This window comes from Hemitrygon akajei, chromosome 30 (genome assembly GCF_048418815.1).
Source record: "Hemitrygon akajei chromosome 30, sHemAka1.3, whole genome shotgun sequence".
NCBI classification, from domain to species: Eukaryota; Metazoa; Chordata; class Chondrichthyes; order Myliobatiformes; family Dasyatidae; genus Hemitrygon; species Hemitrygon akajei.
In genome coordinates, this window is record NC_133153.1 from 37858195 (window position 1) to 37877517 (window position 19323).

At 36.7% G+C, this 19323-nt stretch overlaps 1 protein-coding gene across 3 annotated transcripts in view; it reads right to left on the reverse strand.

Moving 5' to 3' along the window:
- The window catches only part of map2k5 (mitogen-activated protein kinase kinase 5), a 311788-nt gene that overhangs the window by 231101 nt on the left and 61364 nt on the right, over positions 1 to 19323 (reverse strand). For all 3 annotated transcript variants that reach the window (XM_073032634.1, XM_073032633.1, XM_073032635.1), the window contains 2 exons: positions 11020 to 11089; positions 36 to 76 (listed from right to left, as the gene is read on the reverse strand). In XM_073032634.1, coding sequence (XP_072888735.1) covers positions 36 to 76; positions 11020 to 11089 — 111 coding nt within the window. The remainder of the gene's footprint in view (positions 1 to 35; positions 77 to 11019; positions 11090 to 19323) is intronic.

Consider the following 19323-nt stretch of genomic DNA (forward strand, 5'->3'; position numbering starts at 1 on the left):
CCCAACTTTACTGAAACAATTATTGAAATTATTACCTTCAGGCCATGTATGTTCCGTTTCCCAGGTGGCTTGCAGGCTGAAACAGTAATTGACTAAATTGCAGAACAAATCAGGGCCATTTACAAATTTGTTAAAAATGAATCATTTGAAAGAAATGAGATTGACACCAAAATTAGCAGCTGAAAATGATGGAAAAGGAGCTCAGAAACCTGAGTAGGGAATTTTCATTTTAAAGAAAGCAATTTCATCTTGCACTTAAACATTAGAATACTAATGGTATATATATATATATATATAAAATATTATATGTAAAAAATAACACGCAAAATCAAAACTATAAATATAAACATAGATGCTAAAAGCCTGTCCACTTCAACATTCATTTGTTAACCATTTTAACTATCCAGGAACTGGATTAACCCTTGAGCATGCACTTAACATAGAAATCCACTGCCAGAATTAGTAACAGAAAATTGCAACAGTTAATACATGATTTTACTTTAAATAATATACTTAATCTATTGTTCTCTTGAATGAGGATAACAAATTACTTATCAGTAAAGAGTCAATAAAATTGGTATTGAGAAATGGACCACATCTATTTTGGCGTAGAAGGTTTTTTTTAAAAAAAGCCACTTTAAATAGAGTTTGATTTCAACAATTAAGTGAAATATGAGTAAGAACATGGATGGAAGGGGTATGGTGGGCAATAATCCAGGTGCAGGTGGATTGGACTAGGCAAAATAATATTTTGGCATGGACTAGGTGGGCCAAAGGGCTTACTTTTATGCTATAGTGCTCTATGACTCTTCTATGCTATAGTGCTCTATGGAAGTGATGAGGTGGGTGGTGGGAGAAAGAAGGGCATTACTAGGTATAATGTTGAACCAACAGTTGATATGCAGTCATTAACTCAAGGAACAACTACAACAAAATTTACTTCAGCTATCATTAACCTTCTTTCCAGTTTTCCTGAATGTTTGGCTTTTTTGGGGCAATAGCATTGATGAATACCATTTAAAAAAGGGGGAAAAAAGAGAAACATTAATAAAAGCACCAACATCAATAAAGTTAAAATTATTCTCAGTACACAGCAACTAAGTAACAACCTTTTAAAATAATTTAAGCAATATTTATTTGACCAAACATATTTATCAGAATCTATTTGTACCACGCACTAAGGTATTTTTATACATATAAGAGAATATTGGAATCTATAGTTTGGTCTCATTTCAGAAATTCAATGCCACAAATAGCATGTCAGAGGACTTGTCAATCTTGATTGATCATCTCAACATGACAATTCGATTTCTTCCAACCCTCCCACCACCACCCCACTTCTTCCAGATGAATATGTGCTTCACTTTAGTGGCAGAGCAAGTGATAAGCCTTATACAAAATGCAGCAATTATGTTTTTCTTTGCTGGTCCCCTGTAGTTTTAAATAGTTTTTAAAAGGTACTGTTACATTCAGCCCACAGCCTATGCTGCTTTCTCATCTCAGCCAAAAAAAAGGTCGGTACCCGACTGAAAGCAAATAAAACATGATTTCCATTCCTGGTTATTATTCAAATAGTTCCGTTGGAAATCTAAATGTCTCCATCATGTATCATCAAAATTAGACCATTTTGATGAACAAATAAATATTTCCAGCTGAGCAAAGTGCACATAAGGAGAGATAATTTAATGAGCAGCAAAAAAGCAAGCAAAAGTATTGTAAGATGGATATACAGTTTACATATTATCTGCTAGAGGAAATATCTGAGATATTCCAAAATCAATTTGCTGCAAAAATGCTGATATTAGGAATATTTATGAAAGGTTTTACATGAACTTGTGTCTCAAATAATACAAGAAATCGTTACTACCTGTTCGGTATTTCAAACGTAGTTCTAGGGGCTATAAGCATGAAAAAGGGTTTTGACTTTAGAAATTCAAAACAAACTTGTTTGCCCGTTCAAATCTCAAAACTTTAATCAATAAATTTCTAAAGCAGGTTGATATGGGAAAAGGTGAATTAAAAAATTACAAAATTGGTACTAAAATTTAAAGGATTAAAGTATGAGGACCCATATTTATAACTTACATATGCTTAAAGTCTGAAAAATGATTCTAATCAAAGAATCTAAATGACTGAGGGATTTGACTGGAAGGATGAAAATTAACTATTTCCTTTAGCAGGAAGTCTAGGACAAAGGAGGCATGATCTTAAAATTAGACAATGGATCATTCCTGGATGAATTCAGAATGCACTTTATAACCCAACTGTGGCTGGAAATCTCTTCGGCAAAATGTTTTGCCAAAACATGTAGAGCTTATAGATTTAGTATTAGCATAAATGATGAATTAAGAAGAGGTGCCAATCAGACAAGATCTAAATGAATGGAGTATCTTTGAAATCGCCTTCTTGTGTTCCGAATGTTATGCTTAAATGTAATTTGTAATAAAATAATCTAAAATATGCAAATATTTAGTATTGTTGTGCAGGTATATTGATCAATGATTTTGTTGTTGCTATGCATAATATATAACATCTATGCATTAGTCAATCTGAAAAGCTGCATTTGTGTAAATCGCTACATACATTCTTATTACTGGTCCACTAACTATTACATTAGACAATGCCCACCACTAAACTCAAGATTAGTGTCAATTTTTACTCAGATATTTAACAGTCTCTTATTCACGAGCCTTCTTCTCTGGTAACAACAGTTAATAGTATTGACTTACTTTCACTTTAAATCTTCTAGATCTTTGAATAGACTTTAACATCTCACATGTATGTTAGCGAATACAAAATCATACTGAAGCACATAAATAGATATTACGGTAGCTGGACAACACACCTGTATATGAAGCAAGTTTGATGGCATTTCTTAAAACAGGAGAAAAAAAAGACAAGCTAGAGGTACAGAGCCTTGTAAAAGTATTCAGCCCCCAAATTTTTGTTCATGTAAATGAATATTACAACAGGGATTTTCATCAATTTAACTGAGAATTTGTATTTGTGAATCACATGCTCCTTTTTTCCACAGAAGAGCCCAAAAAACAGGGAAAATTGTAAAGCATGAGAAACTAAAAATTCAAAAACTAAAATATCAGCAGTTCTAAAGGATTCATCCTCCTTTGCTCAATACTTAGCTGAACCAACTCTTGCAGCTATTATAGCCAGTAGTCTGGATAATTCTCTATTAACTTGTACAACATGATAGAGCAAGATTTATCCATTCCTCCTTGCAGAATAGCTCAAGCTGTGCCAGGTTAGTTGGACAGCAATCTTGAGGTCTTCCCAGAGATATTTGTTCAGGTTAAGGTCAGGATTCTGACTCGAGAACATCAATTTTCTTCATGGTTGGAGTGTTTTGGGCCATTGTCCTGCTAAAGGACTAACTTCCTCCCCAGTTTAACCTTCATGGAACTTCCTCCCCAGTTTAAGCTTCGTGGCAGAGGCTACAGGTTTTTAATCCATGATCTATTTGCATTTGGCAATATTCATCTCCACATCAATCCTGACTAGGTTTCCAGTTCCTGCTGCTGAAAAACATCCCCATAGCATGATGCTACCTCCACAATAGCTTACATTAGGGATGGTATTACCTGGCTGATGCACATTATTAGATTTACGCCACATATACCACTTAGCGTTGAGGCCAAAAAGTTTCACTCTCAACTCATCGAACCACACAAGACATTCTTCCACATCTTTACCGTATCTTCTAAGTGAAACTTTGCAAAGTATTTACAGGCAAGGATATGCTCTTTTTTTTTAGCCAGGGCTCCTTCCTTGCCACTCTTCCATAAGTACCCACTTTGTGTAAAGCCTTAGAGATTGTGGAGCCATGAACTTCATCTCCAGTTGCACCCACTTACTTCTGCAGCTCACTCAGAGTGACTTGGTTTCACAGTAGCCTCTCTTCCAAGTGCTACTATTCTTTTCCACTGACTATAATTTAGAGGGGCACCTTGATCTATGCAGCTGTGACTGGTTTCATATTTTTTCTACTTTTTCATGATACACTGTACTGAGCTCCAAGGTATGTTCATCCTTGCCCAGATTCTCTATTATCATTTTCTTGATCTGTCTTGAGTGCTCCTTGATCTTCATTTTGGTTTGGTCTGTGGAAAATCTAGCATACTGTTGAACTTTATTGAGAGAGGGGGTATTTATTGTTATGAATTCATTGAAACCAGGTGATCCTCCAAATTTCTACATCAACAAACTGAGTGAGTTGGTAAGGCAAAACATTGTATCTGAAGAAAGTTAGTGTAGTAATTACAAAGGGGATGAATACATTTTCAGCCTCACGAATTTGGTTTTTAATTTTTAGTAAATCGTTGACAGCTTTTGGAATTTTTCTTTTGATTTGACATGACATACAATGTTTTGTGGATTGGGACAAAAATCCTACTTCAATATATTTTAAGTTTAGAAAATGAGAAGAAAAATGTGACAATAGTTGTGGGGACTGAATACTTTTTCAAGGCACTGTATATGAAAAGATTTTAAATAAATTCAAGCATACAGAGAGTAAAAGAAGGAAGGTGACTTAGATATAGAACACAGAATAGTATAGCACAGTACTGCATAGGTGTAATTACATCTAGAGACAAGAAAGGTATGCAGCAGGTAAGTTGGGAGGTTGAAGTTGGGGCAGGTACTGGAGGAATTATGAATGCTATTTGGGGCAGTCTGGCAACGCAGAAATATAGGAGGCAATTCAGATGGTAGGAAGCAACATGTGATTGTCATCTCATAAATGTGGAAACTGATGTTGACAGTTAAAACAAATCTACTGAACACCTCATTTGTAATGGAGAGCACAGATTTCTGTGAGAGATTGCATAGCATGGGTCAATGATATTTGTAAGAGATTGCAAACTAGATGGTTGATATATTACAGAAGAATATTTCTATTTAGGAAAATAAAACAAAATATGAGCAAAAGGCCTTTACAGTTTCAGTTCAGATTTTATAAAGGATATTTAAATATGCACCAATTTAAAGGACATTTTTAAAATTTGAACATACCAACAAGCTCGTTTCATGTTTTTGTTATCAAAATGAATATAACATGACTAAATGAATATAACAAGTTTTCATAATATGAAAACGTTGCGTTCAGTTTTGTTTTTCCAAACTGAAACTTTCCTATGTAACACATACCAGCCATCCAGACTCTAAACCACTTAATGAACATTTGATAATCCCTTAAATTTCAGCTATGTTTCTCTTCATAAATGTTAAACATCAATTGGTATAAATGCATCTTCATTGGTTTCAAAAAAAAACCCAAATAGCTTTACATTAAAGATGAAAGGACTCTAGAGGTAACCCACGTGCATCATTTTATTATACTCTGAAGAGGAAAAATGCACACCAAATGGACTTTTTTCACAGTTATTTTCATTATTGTATTGGAATATATTGTCCAGACAAAATACATTGAAATATGTTCTTGTCTTAATGGATGTCTTAGTAAAGTCATCCAAATAGAATTTTTTATAAATGATTTACTCAGAGATCTTTGTGCATTTTCCCACAAACATTTAAAAAGTGATAATATGGCTATAACTAAAGATCTCTAACACTTTGGTTAGAAAATCCAGCAATGGTTTCTACAGGATGGCACAAACGTCGGGATACTGGTGCAATGTATGAGTGGACTTGCAGTGTAGATCCTGCATCACACATATACAGTACATTTCCCATACAACAACACAACATAATTTTTTTGCGCAACACAGTCCTGAAGAATCATTGGATTGCATAGAGGGAGAGTTTAAAAGAAGCGAGCAGGGACAGTCGACACATTTTGCGTGCCACAGTCCTAAGGGGTCATCATATTGCATAAAGGGAGAGAGAGTTTAAAAGAAGCGAACTGGGGCAGTTGGCACATTTTGCGCACTACAGTTCCCGAGGAGACGTTGGATTGCGCATAACTAGGCACTTTACAAGGACCAATAAAAATAAATTAGGTTTAAGCAGAGAGGACGTTGTGTGAGTGGGCCAGTGTTGGAGTGGGGAGGCTTTGGCTTATCGAGATTTTAGTGAGGAGAGGTGGAAGCCTTAGGCTGATTTTTTTTGTTATTTGTTCTTCCTTTCTTATTGCACGTTTAGAGCAGTGGAGCTGCTAGAAAGGATACTAGAATGCACCTCTTGTGGGATGTGGGAAAGACCTCCAGTGTCCCTGACAACTATACCTACAAGAAGTGTAATCAGCTACTAACAAACCATTTAAAGGAATTGGAGCTGGAACAAGATAAACTCTGGATCATTCAGGAGGCTGAAGGGTTGATAAACAGGACATACAGAAGTAGTTACACTCAAGGTGTAGGTCACAGGTAAATGGGTGACCGTCAGAAGGGAGAAAAGAGATAGGCAGCCAGTGCAGAGTATACCTGTAGCTGTTCTTTCAACAACAGGTATACCATCTTGGGTACGGTTGGTGGGGGTGACCTAACGAAGGAAAGCCACAACGGTCAAGTTTCTGGCACTGAGTCTGGCTCTGAAGGAAAGGGAACAGAAGAGACAAAGGAGGTTTTGTGGACGATAATGAGATTCCCAGGTGGATTGTTGCCTTCTGGGTGCCAGGGTCATGGACATTCTGGATCGTTTCCACAACATTCTTAAGTGGGAAGATGAGCAGACAAATATCGTTATCCTCGTTGGTACCAATGGCAAAGGTAAGATAGGTGACGAGATCTTGCAAAGTGAGTTCAGGGAGTTAGGTGCTAAGTTAAAGGATAGGACCCCCAGGTTTGTGATCTCAGGTTTGCTACCCATGTCACATGTTAGTGAGGCCAGACATTAGGAAGATCATACAGTTTAACACATGGCTAAGGAGTTGATGCAGGAGGGTGGGCTTCACATTTTTGGATCATTCTCTTCCAGGGAAGGTGTGAACTGTACAGAAGGCTCAATTTGCACCTGAACAGATAGTGAAGTGGTTATGGAAAAAGATGCTGTTAAGCCTACATACAAGGTCAAAGGTCAAAAGGTTGAGCACAGTGGGACTAATGTTCTGAGGTACACATACTTAAATGCAAGGAGTATTGTACAAAAGGCAGATGAGCTTAGGGCATGGATCAGCATGTGAAATTATGATATTGTAGCTACTAGTGAGACTTGGTTGCTGGAGGGGCAGGAGTGGCAGCTTGATATTCAGGGGTTTCTTTGTTTTAGGCATGCTGGATCAGGAGGGGTGACATTACAAGTCAGGGAAAATGTTATGGCAGTGCTCAGTCAGGACAGACTGAAGAGCTCATCTAGCTTGGCTTTAGGAGTAGAATCGAGGAATAACAAAGGTATGACCACATTAACAGGATTATACTACTGACCACCCAAGATTTAGAGGAGCAAATCTGTACAGATCGCAGACTGTTGTAAGGAACATAAAATTGTGAAAGAAAGTAATTTTAACTTTCCACACATTGACTGGAACTCCCATACTGTAAAAGGGCTTTATTGAGAAATAGTTTGTGAAATATGCTCAGGAAAGTTTCCTTCATCAGTACATAGAAGTCCCAACTAGAGAGAGTCTGGTACTAGATCTATTAGTGAAGAAGACAGGCCAGGTGTTAGAAGTTTGTGCAGGGGAACACTGCATCTAGTGATCATAATGCCATGAGATTCATAATAATCATGTAAAAGGGTATGTCTGGCCCTCAAGTTGATATTCTAAATTGGAGAAAGGCCTATTTTGATGTATCAAAAAAGAATCTGGCAAGTATCAATCAGGGTAGGTGAAAGGATATGAAATACATTACATAAATATGTGATTCCATTTCATCAACTTTGAAGTCAAGGCAGTGGATGTTGTCTGTATGGACTTTTGTTGTCTGTAAGGAATTTTACAAGGTCCCGCATGGGAGGTTGGTCAAGAAGACTCATTCACTTGGCGTTCAAGATGAGGTAGTAAACTGACTTAGACATTGGCTTTGAGGAAGAAGCTAGAGAGTAATGGTAGATGGTTGCCGCTCTGACTGGGAGCCTGTGACTAGTGGAGTGCCACAGGGATCAGTGCTGGGTTGTTGTTTGTCAGCTACATCAACGATCTGGATAATAATATGATAAATTGGATTATCAAATTTGCAGATGACACGAGGATTGGAGGTACAGTGGACAGTGAGGAAGACTATCAAGCTTGCAGTGGGATCTGGACCAGCTGGAAAAATGAGCTAAAAAATGGCAGATGAAATTTAATGCAGACAAGTGTGAGTTGTTGCACCTTGGGAGGACCAACCAGGGTAGGTCTTATATGATGAGCGATACGGCACTGAGGAGTGTGGTAGAATAGCAGGATTTGGGAATACAGATCCATAATTTTTTGAAAGTGGCATCACAGGTAGATAGGATCATAAAGAAAGCTCTTCGTGTAATAGCCTTCATAAACTAAAGTACTGTGTACAGAATATTGATATTATCCTGATATTGTATAAGATGCTGGTGAGGGCTAATTTGGAGTATTGTGTGCAGATTTGGTCACCTACCTACAGAAAAGTTGTAAATAAGATTGAAAGACTGCAGAGAAAACTTACAAAGGTGTTGCTGGGACTTGAGGTCCTCAGTTATAAATAAAGATTGAATAGGTTACAACTTTATTCCGTTGAACACAGAAGATTGAGGGGAGATTTATTAGATGTATACAAAATTATTAAGTGTTTAGATTGAGTAAATGCAAGCTGGTTTTTTTCCACTGAGGTTGGGTGACACTAGAACTGGAGGTCATGGGTTACGGGTGAAAGGTAAAATGTTTAGGGAAACATGAGGTAAAACTTTGTCACTCAGAGGGTGGTGAGAGCGTGAACAAGGTGCCAGTCAAATGGTGGACGCAGGGTCAATTTTAAGATTTAAGAGAAACTTGGATAGGTAACTGGATGACAATGGTACTGGAGAGCTGTAATCTGGGTGCAGGTCAATGGGACCAGCCAAATTAATGGTTTGCAATAGACTTGATGGGCCAAAAGGCCTGTTTCTATGCTGTAGTATTCAGATTAATGTGCTTAGGAGAGAAATAACTTTTTAAACCATGAAGTTATACATATATACTCAATGCATATTTGAGGCAGAGATTGGTAGGTTGGTGATTGCTAAGGGGGTTAAGGTGGGAGAATGGGGTTAAAAAATCAACAATGAGTGAATAGTGGCACAAACTACAAGGCCAAACAGCCTTCGTTCTTATACCTTATGGTCTTGTGGATAACCTAATTTTGAAACAATTAAAATGAAACTAAATATTCAAGAAGGTAAAATTAAAGACAGATGCATTGTGAAAGATTACCCGGAAGATGAATAAAACTAAAGAAGCACTGAAGAATATTTTCATTCATAGTTTTATGAAAAACTTTTGCTTTCTGGAACAACCTATGCTTTTTTTCTTGCTATATCATTATCTGCTGTTTCAAATACGTGTACTTGGACATAAAATTAGCTTGCTTGCTAAAGATAAGAAAGATTTACTGAGCAGTAACTCTTTTCAAGTCTGCCCTTCTAAATAACCTTGTATGTCACTGATCTGAAGACAGAGACTTAAGATTATTTAGAAGGACAGACTTGAAAAAGGTTAAATAACTAAATATTTGTTCTTAGTTACTGCTCAACAAAAAATATTTTATTCAAATTAATTGGTGGCAGGTAAGGAACAAGAATCTTGTTGAGAAACAGTTTGACAAATGGAGCAATCTGCATTTTTATCTATCACCCACTCCTAGCTGCAGTCACCCATTCTAATTAATTCTCAAATAAAATTCACTTCTGGTTAATCTCAGTATTAAAGCTTCATTATGATGCTACTTAATATTAAGTTTGCTACAGTGCAATTTTATTTCAAATCACAATTAGTAAAGTGAATACCATTTAAGAATAATTGTTTCTAGGCTTCCATTAACTGCAGAAAGAAAGAAATCTGGTCAGGAAGTCTGTGATCTGAAGTGCCCCCAAGGAGCAAATCCAATTAATTATGAGGTCTGTGATCTGACATTCTAGTCTAATGGCCAAAATACAGATACCAAGCAAAATTGTGACCCCTATATAAGGGAAACTAATGTAGGAAATGCATACACTAGGAGCAACTAGACTGCTGCAGAATAATAGGATTAAATAAGATAAGAAACACAAGAGACTACAGATGCAAGAATCTGGAGCAAAAAAAATCTGATGGAGGAACTCAGTGGGCCAAGCAACAACTGTGGAGGCAAAGAGACAGTCAATATTTTGGGTTGAGACATTGAATCAAGACTAGTTTAAAATAGTCAGGTTGGCCTTTCCTATAAAGACTCAATTACACAAAGCAAGAACAGGTAAGTGCACAATTTCCTCCTATGCAACTCAGCTTGAGTGTGGCTATTCTACCCAGTCATAATTAGCATAAGAGTGACGTGTTTAAAAAATTTCCTGCACTTCAGGTTGGGAGTTTCAGGAAGTGAACGTAAAGTAATTATAATTTAATCAAAGGACCTCTTTTTTCTATTCTTTGTAATGATTGATCATGTTAATTATCACACTTAATCAAAACATTCAGCCACACATGTTAATAGACTTTAATTGTAAAATAGTCATTGTAATTTTATTGGTGTCACAGTGGACTGTTGATTTTATCCAGAATGACAAAATCTTTTGCAGTATCTTTTGTAGTATAAAGATTAACGTTGAGTGACAGCATTAGCATCTGTCACATTAAAGGACTTCAGGTGACATGGAAATGAACAAGGAATTTAGAATAGCCAGTAAGCCAAATACTAAAACTTTCAACTCACTCCTACATATTTATCATAAATAAAATAGTGAAATTTGTTTGGTCTTATTTCTCACTTAATTCCTTTGCTAGCAATGATCATTCTAGTGCTAATGACAAACATTCAAATGTGGGCAAGTGCTTGAATAAACATTAAGGATTAATTATATGGGTTAATTATCAAGATTTGTAGACTTCATCCCAGAGAGAAAAAAAGATAAAACACAAATAAAATTCAGAAAAGACATCGTCCTTTACGCATTCAGATATAAAATTTGCCAGCTTACCTCGTGGATATATCTGCAATGGTTCAATCATCTCTCCATTAACTTGCTGTTCTGTCACAGTAGCATAATACTAGGAAAGAAAACACAAAATAGATGGAATCAAACTAAAATTTTATTAATTTAGTCTTCCCCCATAAAAAGAGGAAAATTGAGAAGATAAGTCAACAATTTCAGGAAGAAACCCATCATCTCTAATTACATGATATTTTTTTAATAATGTAGAAAACGCTGTGTGGGTCTTATTCACAGTGACCAGTGTCACTCCTGCTAACTGAATTAATGAGAAAATGAAAAAGAGAACCAAGTCTAGACATCTTCACGCTTTTCAATACTCCATAAATTTCTGGAGTTGGTAAACCTGAAAACATAACTTCAGAATCAGAACCAGTGATAATAAATCAGGTTTAATATCACTGTCATATGTCATGAAATTTATTGTTTTGTGGCAGCAATACATTGTAATACAAATTATTTTTTAAACTATAAATTACAAAAAGAAATATATTTATTTAGAAAATAAAATTAAACAAGCACTGTAGTGGAAAAAGAAAGCAAACCAAAAAATAATAATAGTGAGCTAATATACGTGGGTGCATTATCCATTTAGAAATCTGATGGCAAAGGGAAAGAAGCTGTATTTGAATCATTGAACTTGTGTCTTCAGACTCCTTTACCTCCTCGTCGATGGTAGCAATGAGAAGAGGGCATGTCCTGGGTGGTAGAGGTCCTTAATGAATTTTCCAACCCAAGAACTAAACCATTAATACTTACAGTGAACAGCCACTTGTGGTGTCACTTGTCACAGTCATTTCTTCCCAACATCCCTTACCCCACTCCAGCAAGTTCTTAATTAAATCAATAAAAAAAGACCCGAATCATCAACTGCTTATACCTCTCCATAGATGCTGTCTGACTTGCTGGGTTTCTCCAATATATTTTGTGTGTGTGGGGGGCTCTGAATTTCCAGCATCTGTTGAATCTCTTGTGTAAAGGATTTAATGCATGCTTGTCTGGGGATAAGACTAACATCAGAGTTGGAAGTTAGCAGACTTGATGGAGATTTATGTTAACTATCAGAGATACAAATGTCAAGATTTTGCATGGTTCAGGTCAGGTGAAGTGAAAGGTTGTTGGTGAAGAATGCATCCTTATCAAGAGGGAAATTAATATTCTGATCTTTTGAATATCTTTCCAATGTTCAATTTAAAACTTTGAATTATCGATGAGTTGAGGGTCACGGCAAGCTATGAGTACAACAGGGTTTGAAGAGAATGTCAGAATCAGAATTTATCTGTTTATTTATCTTTCTTCTATATTATGTATTGTAATGAACTGCTGCTAACTTAACAAATTTCACAACACATGCCAGTGATAATAAATCTGATTCTGATTCTGAATGTGCAATGAAGCTGATTCCTCATGCTGATGTCACCCAGGGGCAGCATTTCAATGAGGAGAAGACTCATAATGACTCTTGAGGACCACAAAGATAACAGCATTGCATTGGGGGGAAAGCTACAACTAGAGCTTAATCAAAAGCTTAACTAAACCAGACACATACAGTGCCTTTAAAAAGTATTCAGCCCCCAACCCTTTGTTCACATAAATGAGTATTACAACCAGAAATTTTGATCAATTTAACAGAAATTTTTTATTAGGGAATTACATGCTGCTTTTTCCACAGTAGTGCCCAAAAAAACAGAGCATTCATGCTTTACAACAATTGTAAGGCATGAAAAACTAAAAATTCAAAAACTGAAATATCAGCAGTTCCAAAGTATTCATCTCCCTTTGCTCAGTACTTAGTGAAACCACGTCTCGCAGCTATTACAGCTAGTAATCTTTCTAAATCTCTATTAGCTTTGCACAACGTAACGTTGCAAGATTTGTCCATTCCTCCTTACAAAATAGTTCAAGCTGTGCAAGGATAGTTGGGGAGCAGTGATGGACAGCAATCTTAAGATCTTGCCAGAGATGTTCAATTGGGTTAAACTCAGAACTCTTACTGGGCCACTCAAGGACATCAATTTTCTTCATTTGAAGCCATTCCATGGTTGCCCTGGCAGTGTGCTTTGGATTGTCGTCTTGGTGAAAGACGAACTTCCTCCCCAGTTTAAGCTTTCTGGCAGATGTTAGCAAGTTTTATACAGAATCTCTCTGTATTTAGCAGGATTTGTCTTCCCATCAATCCAGACCAGATTTCCAATCTCTGCTACTGAAAAGCACTCCCAAAGCATGATACCACCTCCACTATACCTAGCATTAGGGATGGTGTTACCAGGCTGATGCATCGTATTAGATTTACGCTGCACTTAGCACTTAATGTTGAGACCAAAATTTCCACTTCCATCTCATCTGACCACAAGATGAGATCTTTACAGTAACTCCTAAGTGAGACTTTGCAAAGGATATGCTTTTTTTTTAGCTCGGGCACCTTCTCTGCAATTCTTCTCTGGTGACTAAATTTAGAGGGGTGTCTTTAGGCAATGTGGCTGTGGTTTCACATTTTTTCCACTTTTTCACGATGGGACTCTACTGAGCTCCAAGGTATGATCACTGCCATTGTGATTATACCCTTGCCGAGATTTGTGCTTCTCTAATATAATTTCCCTGACTTGTCTTGAATGCCCCTTTGTCTTCATTTTGGTTTGCTCTGTTGAAAATCTAGCATACTATTGGACCTTACAGAGAGAGGGGGCATTTATTTTTATGAATTCATTGAAAACAGGTGATCATCCAATTTTCTACATCAACAAATCAGGTAAAGGTAATACTAGTATACCTTTTTTAGTATATTGCACCAGAGAAAAGTTAGCTTAGTAATTAGGGGTTGAATACCGGTACTTCTTCAATCTCACAATTTTGGTTTTTAACTCATAGTAAATTGTTGACAGGTTTTGGGATTTTGCTTTTGATTTGTCATGACATACAATGTTTTGTGGCTTGGGACAAAATCCAACTTCAATATATTTTAAATTTAGTAAATCAGACAGTAAAATATGAAAATAGGTGTGGGGGCTGAATATTTTTTCAAGACACTGTAAATAATGTGCATTTAAGAACAGGTCAAAGACTATATATTCTACAGAGAGGAACATCTGATTATGCTTCAAAGCCTTTTCATCATTTATAAGGCATATCAGGGTATAATGGAAAACTCTTCACTTGCTTGGATGAGTGAAACTTCAACATTTAAGTAGCTCAAAATCATCCTGGGCAAAGTGTTTAACTTGGATGGCATGTGATCTAACACCCTGAAAGTTGCACTGTTAGACCACCTTGGCTAGACTCTGCTTAATTCAGAAACTGCATAGCAGCAATTTCCAAAGCTTAGGATCACAGAATGGTACATTACAGAATTCCATCCTGTAGTTATATGCTGGCTCTTTCAAAAAGCCAATCCAGACAAACCATTCCCTCATATTTCCTTGATATTCCTGAAATCTTCTCCACTAATGAATCAATATTCAGCCCTAATAGGTAGAACATTCCAAATCCTAATCATTCTTTACACCTCTCATGTCATTTAGTGTAAAATCTGTGTCCCCTTGTTATTGACCTCTACATCTATCACTGGGATGATAAGGGCCTTGTGGTGGTGTGCATGTACCAGAACATTGAGGGCATCTTTAACATACCCTTGATGCTGATGTTTACCCAATGCTGTCTACTTGATTTAACAACACTTCCCAAGCCCATGACCGTCATTACAAGGTCAAAAGGAGGCATATGGGAACATCGATGTCAGCAATTTCTCCTTCATGTCATGACTTTCAGATATATTGCATTTCTTACAGTGTCACGTCATCACAATCTTTGCCTAATAGAACTTTGCAAACAGTTTCATATCATAAAAACATATCCATATCTAAACTATTAGAAATGGCATTAAGTACTAGTCTTTACTATCCCTGAAGGTGGAGTCTCATGTAGATAGGGTGGTGAAGAAGGCTTTTGGAACGCTGGCCTTTATAAATCAGAGCATTGAGTACAGAAGTTGGGATGTAATGTTAAAATTGTACAAGGCATTGGTAAGGCCAAATTTGGAATATTGTGTACAGTTCTGGTCACCGAATTATAGGAAAGATATCAATAAATTAGAGAGAGTGCAGAGACGATTTACTAGGATGTTACCAGGGTTTCAGCACTTAAGTTACAGAGAAAGGTTGAACAAGTTAGGTCTCTATTCATTGGAGCGTAGAAGGTTGAGGGGGGATTTGATCGAGGTATTTAAAATGTTGAGAGGGATAGATAGAGTTGACGTGAATAGGCTGTTTCCATTGAGAGTAGGGGAGATTCAAACGAGAGGACATGATTTGAGAGTTAGGGGGCAAAAGTTTAAGGGAAACACGAGGGGGTATTTCTTTACTCAGAGAGTGATAGCTGTGTGGAATGAGCTTCCTGTAGAAGTAGTAGAGGCCAGATCAGTTGTGTCATTTAAGGTAAAATTGGATAGGTATATGGATAGGAAAGGAGTGGAGGGTTATGGGCTGAGTGCGGGTAGGTGGGACTAGGTGAGATTAAGAGTTCGGCACGGACTAGGAGGGCCGGAATGGCCTGTTTCCGTGCTGTGATTGTTATATGGTTATATGGTTTACAGGAATGCCTACATCTTGTTAGTAAAGGGATTTTCTGCCATTGTTTACATTAGTGGCAGTCAAACCACATATAGGAAAGGTGATAAAGTATGCCAAGCATATTCAAACATATTCAAATAAGCAGGGTAATGTGTGAAGATCCCTGTCACAGGGTAAGTCATTTCTGTTTATTGGCTAGGATAAGGATGGCGTTATGAGTAAGCTAGTTAAATGAAATAAATTGCTTTCTTCCCAGTTAAAAGTACACCAATTTTAATAAAAATACAATAAAAGATTAATAAAAAATGTTTTACTGTACTGTTGCTGTCTGGTTTACTAACGAGTTTTAATAACAGTATTGTAAATAAAATCAAATTAATTTGACATGGTCATATTTGTTACCAGTGATATAACTCTCTAATGCAGGAGTTCACGGCCTTTTTTAAACCATGGACCACTACCAAGGGGTCCAGAGACCCCAGGTTGGGAACCAATGCCCTAATAGATTACTAAAACCATCAGAGACCCCATTCCAGATCACCAGTCAGTAGGAAGTAAATGAGCAAGAAGTGTGAAACTAAGTTAACGTCCCTTCAAAGAATTGGTTTATGCTAAATGGTTTCCTGCTATGTTGACATTACACTATCATTCTGTGGGAGCCAGTGTTTAGTCCACTGCTCCTCCAAAGGAAGAGCCAGGAGTCTGGGCTCATTCAAGCTTAAGAATAATGGTTACTTTTAAATGCAAGTGGTGTACCAAAACTCACTAAACCATGCTTTTGAATTTATCACTGCTTTTCAGAGAGAAGGCACAGGCCAGAGGGAATATGAAGAAAGTGTAAATGATAAAAAAAAAGATCCCTTAGCCTTTCGTCAGAAGTACATTAAAATATTACTTATGATAGATATCCAGAAATCAGTAAAGCCTTTGAGGAGATCTTCACTCAGGGGGTCATAAGAGTGTGGAACAAGCTGCCAGTGCAAGCAGTGAATGCAAGTTCAATATCAATGTTTAAGAGAAGTTTGGATAGGTATATAGATGGTAGGGATATGAAGGGCTATGGTGCTAGTGCAGCTGATAGAAGTAGGTAGTTTAAATGGTTTGGCACAGACTAGACTATCTGAAGGGCGCGTTTCTGTGCTTTACTTTTCTATAACTCCATGAGATCCTGATGATTTGCATCCAGCAAAATGGAAGAAATCCAGAGCTTGGGATCAATAAAAAAAATTCAGGAACAATGAAACTGTCATGAGAATTTGAAGATTATTTAAACATTTAAAAATAATAACAAGTGATTTTATTAAATTATGTGCCAGCTGATAATCCAGTTCTGTTTCCTTTGGTTAAAACTCAAAATAGTTTCATAATGAAGCACTAATACTCACAATTCAACTAATTTATTGCAACTTTCCAAAGAATAATTTGCAGCTGCTTAACAGAAGACTTTATGGCAGCCATATGTTATAAAGGAAATCCAGTATTGTCAACTACAACCAGAAATATAACTGGTTTAGCAAATTAGCCCACAGAAACAATATTGCAGCATCACCTCTAGCTTTTATTCATTGAGGTAATGTGATATTATAAAATAACATATGCTAAATTTGTAAATTGTTGTTTAGTCTTTGTTTAACTTTATGCAAAGATTACCTTAGATTCCTTTTTATACTATTTTCTAGGTTCTTTTCTTATTTTCTCATGGTACTGACTCTTTCTTGAGGAACAATTCTGGGGGCACAAATTGTCTTTATAAGATTTTCCAAATAGTAAATTGAGACAAATTGTCGGACAATAGCGGACACCCTAATTGAACTGATTCTAGGGTGATTTTGTGCTTTAGTATCTAAAACACTAGGAGGAAAAATTACGCAAAGGCAATGATTTTAATGTTTCAATACTATTCCATAATATAATTGCTCCCAATATGTAATTGCTCTCATTATAATCACCATATAGTTCTACTGTTATACCCTTTTTTCAAAATAAGTGTCTCCAACCTAATAGAAGTTTAGAAGGAAAATTGTTGTATTAAATTATGCAAACACGAAGAAACACGTGTCCTGACGAAAGGTCGGCCCAAAATGTCAACTGTACTTCTTCCTATAGATGCTGCCTGGCCTGCTGTGTTCCACCAGCATTTTGTATGTGTTGCTTGTATTAAATTATGCCTATTTCCCCCATCCAATGAGCACCACTTTTTTTTTAACCCTTCATAAAATGCTGATGAACCTTTGGTGACAACCATATAAGAAAAAAAGTCAGAATATTTTTTATAAACTGATTAAGAAATGTAGGATACTCCTCCATGAGAACGCATCCAGTTAGAAGTACAAGAGCCCAAATGCCATAAACCATAACCATTATTTTAGAATTTGTTTGTAATGTATTAGTCACCAATAACTTAATATGAATGAACATGTTTCATGGCAGTTGTCATAATGAGACGCAAAGGAAAACTGAAATAATTTAAAAAATTATTTCGTGAGAGGAAACTTAAGTTGACAATGAAAATAAAGTTAACAATTATTAAAGTGGTGGACAAAATTAATTATCATTTCCTTTTACAACAAATCACAAGCAAATGCTGAAGAGACTTTTGAGACACGGTACACCATGGTAGCATAGTAGTTAGTCAAATGCAATCAGAGCTCAGGGGCAGTAGTTCAGAATTCAGTTCCAAAGTCTTCTGTAAGGAGTCTGTACATCCTCCCTGTGGAATACTTGGGTTTTCTCTGGGTCCTCTGGTTTCCTCCCAGAGTCCAAAGATGTACCAGTTAGTAGGTTAGTTGGTCATTGTAAATTGTCTTGAGATTAGTCTAGGGTTAAATTGTGGTTGCTGGTAGTGCAGCTTGAAGGGCTCGAAGGGCCTATTCCGCAGTGTATCTCTAAATTAATTAATTAATTAATAAGACTGCAAACTAGTGGTAGCTTGTAGTCTTAAAAGGCTCTTCAACATTTCCAACCATGTCAATAATCAAATGTAACTTAACAAAAATAATAAAATTACTTAAAGTGAAATGAATAATTACCTTCAGTTATCCTTTGAATGTTGACAGCTACTTTTGAGTAAGTGGGGCCATGCTAAATGCACTAAACTTTGCTAAGAAGCCAGATGGACAGCATATCTGGTCTCTTCCCTCCAGTCATTGTGCAATTGACTTGGACTCAGCAGCAAGTTCAGGAAGAGAGCAGGAGGTCAGATGCCGGTGTAGAAACTTGGAACTCACCAATCCATGTTCTCTGAGAACCAGCAATCAACCAGCACAATTTAGCTGAATGTCAGCAGTGAAAATTTTTCTATCAATGAATACAGTTATTACTTTTATTTATAATTTAATATTTTCTGTACTTACATTTACATTTGAAGCATGAGTGCTCTTGGTGAAGTAATCTGTCAGTTGAATGGTTTCTCACATAATTTTGGTGTGAACATGTGATGAAGCCACAGTAGTGCAGTTTGGAATCACATACAAGCCAGACCATTTGAGCAGCAGATATCTTTATCAACAATCTGCAGAAGGAACTCAGTAGCTCAACAAAATCTGTGGGGGGGGGGGGGGGGGGAGGGAATTTATTGATGCTTAGGGTCAAAACCCTGCATCAGGACAGGATGCAACCCAAAATGCTGACGAATGCTGACAGTGGATTTCAATCTTTTGTATCTGGTGATATTAACCCCTAGGTTCTTCAGAAGTCAAGAATGAGGCATAAAACTTGGTGATTGTGG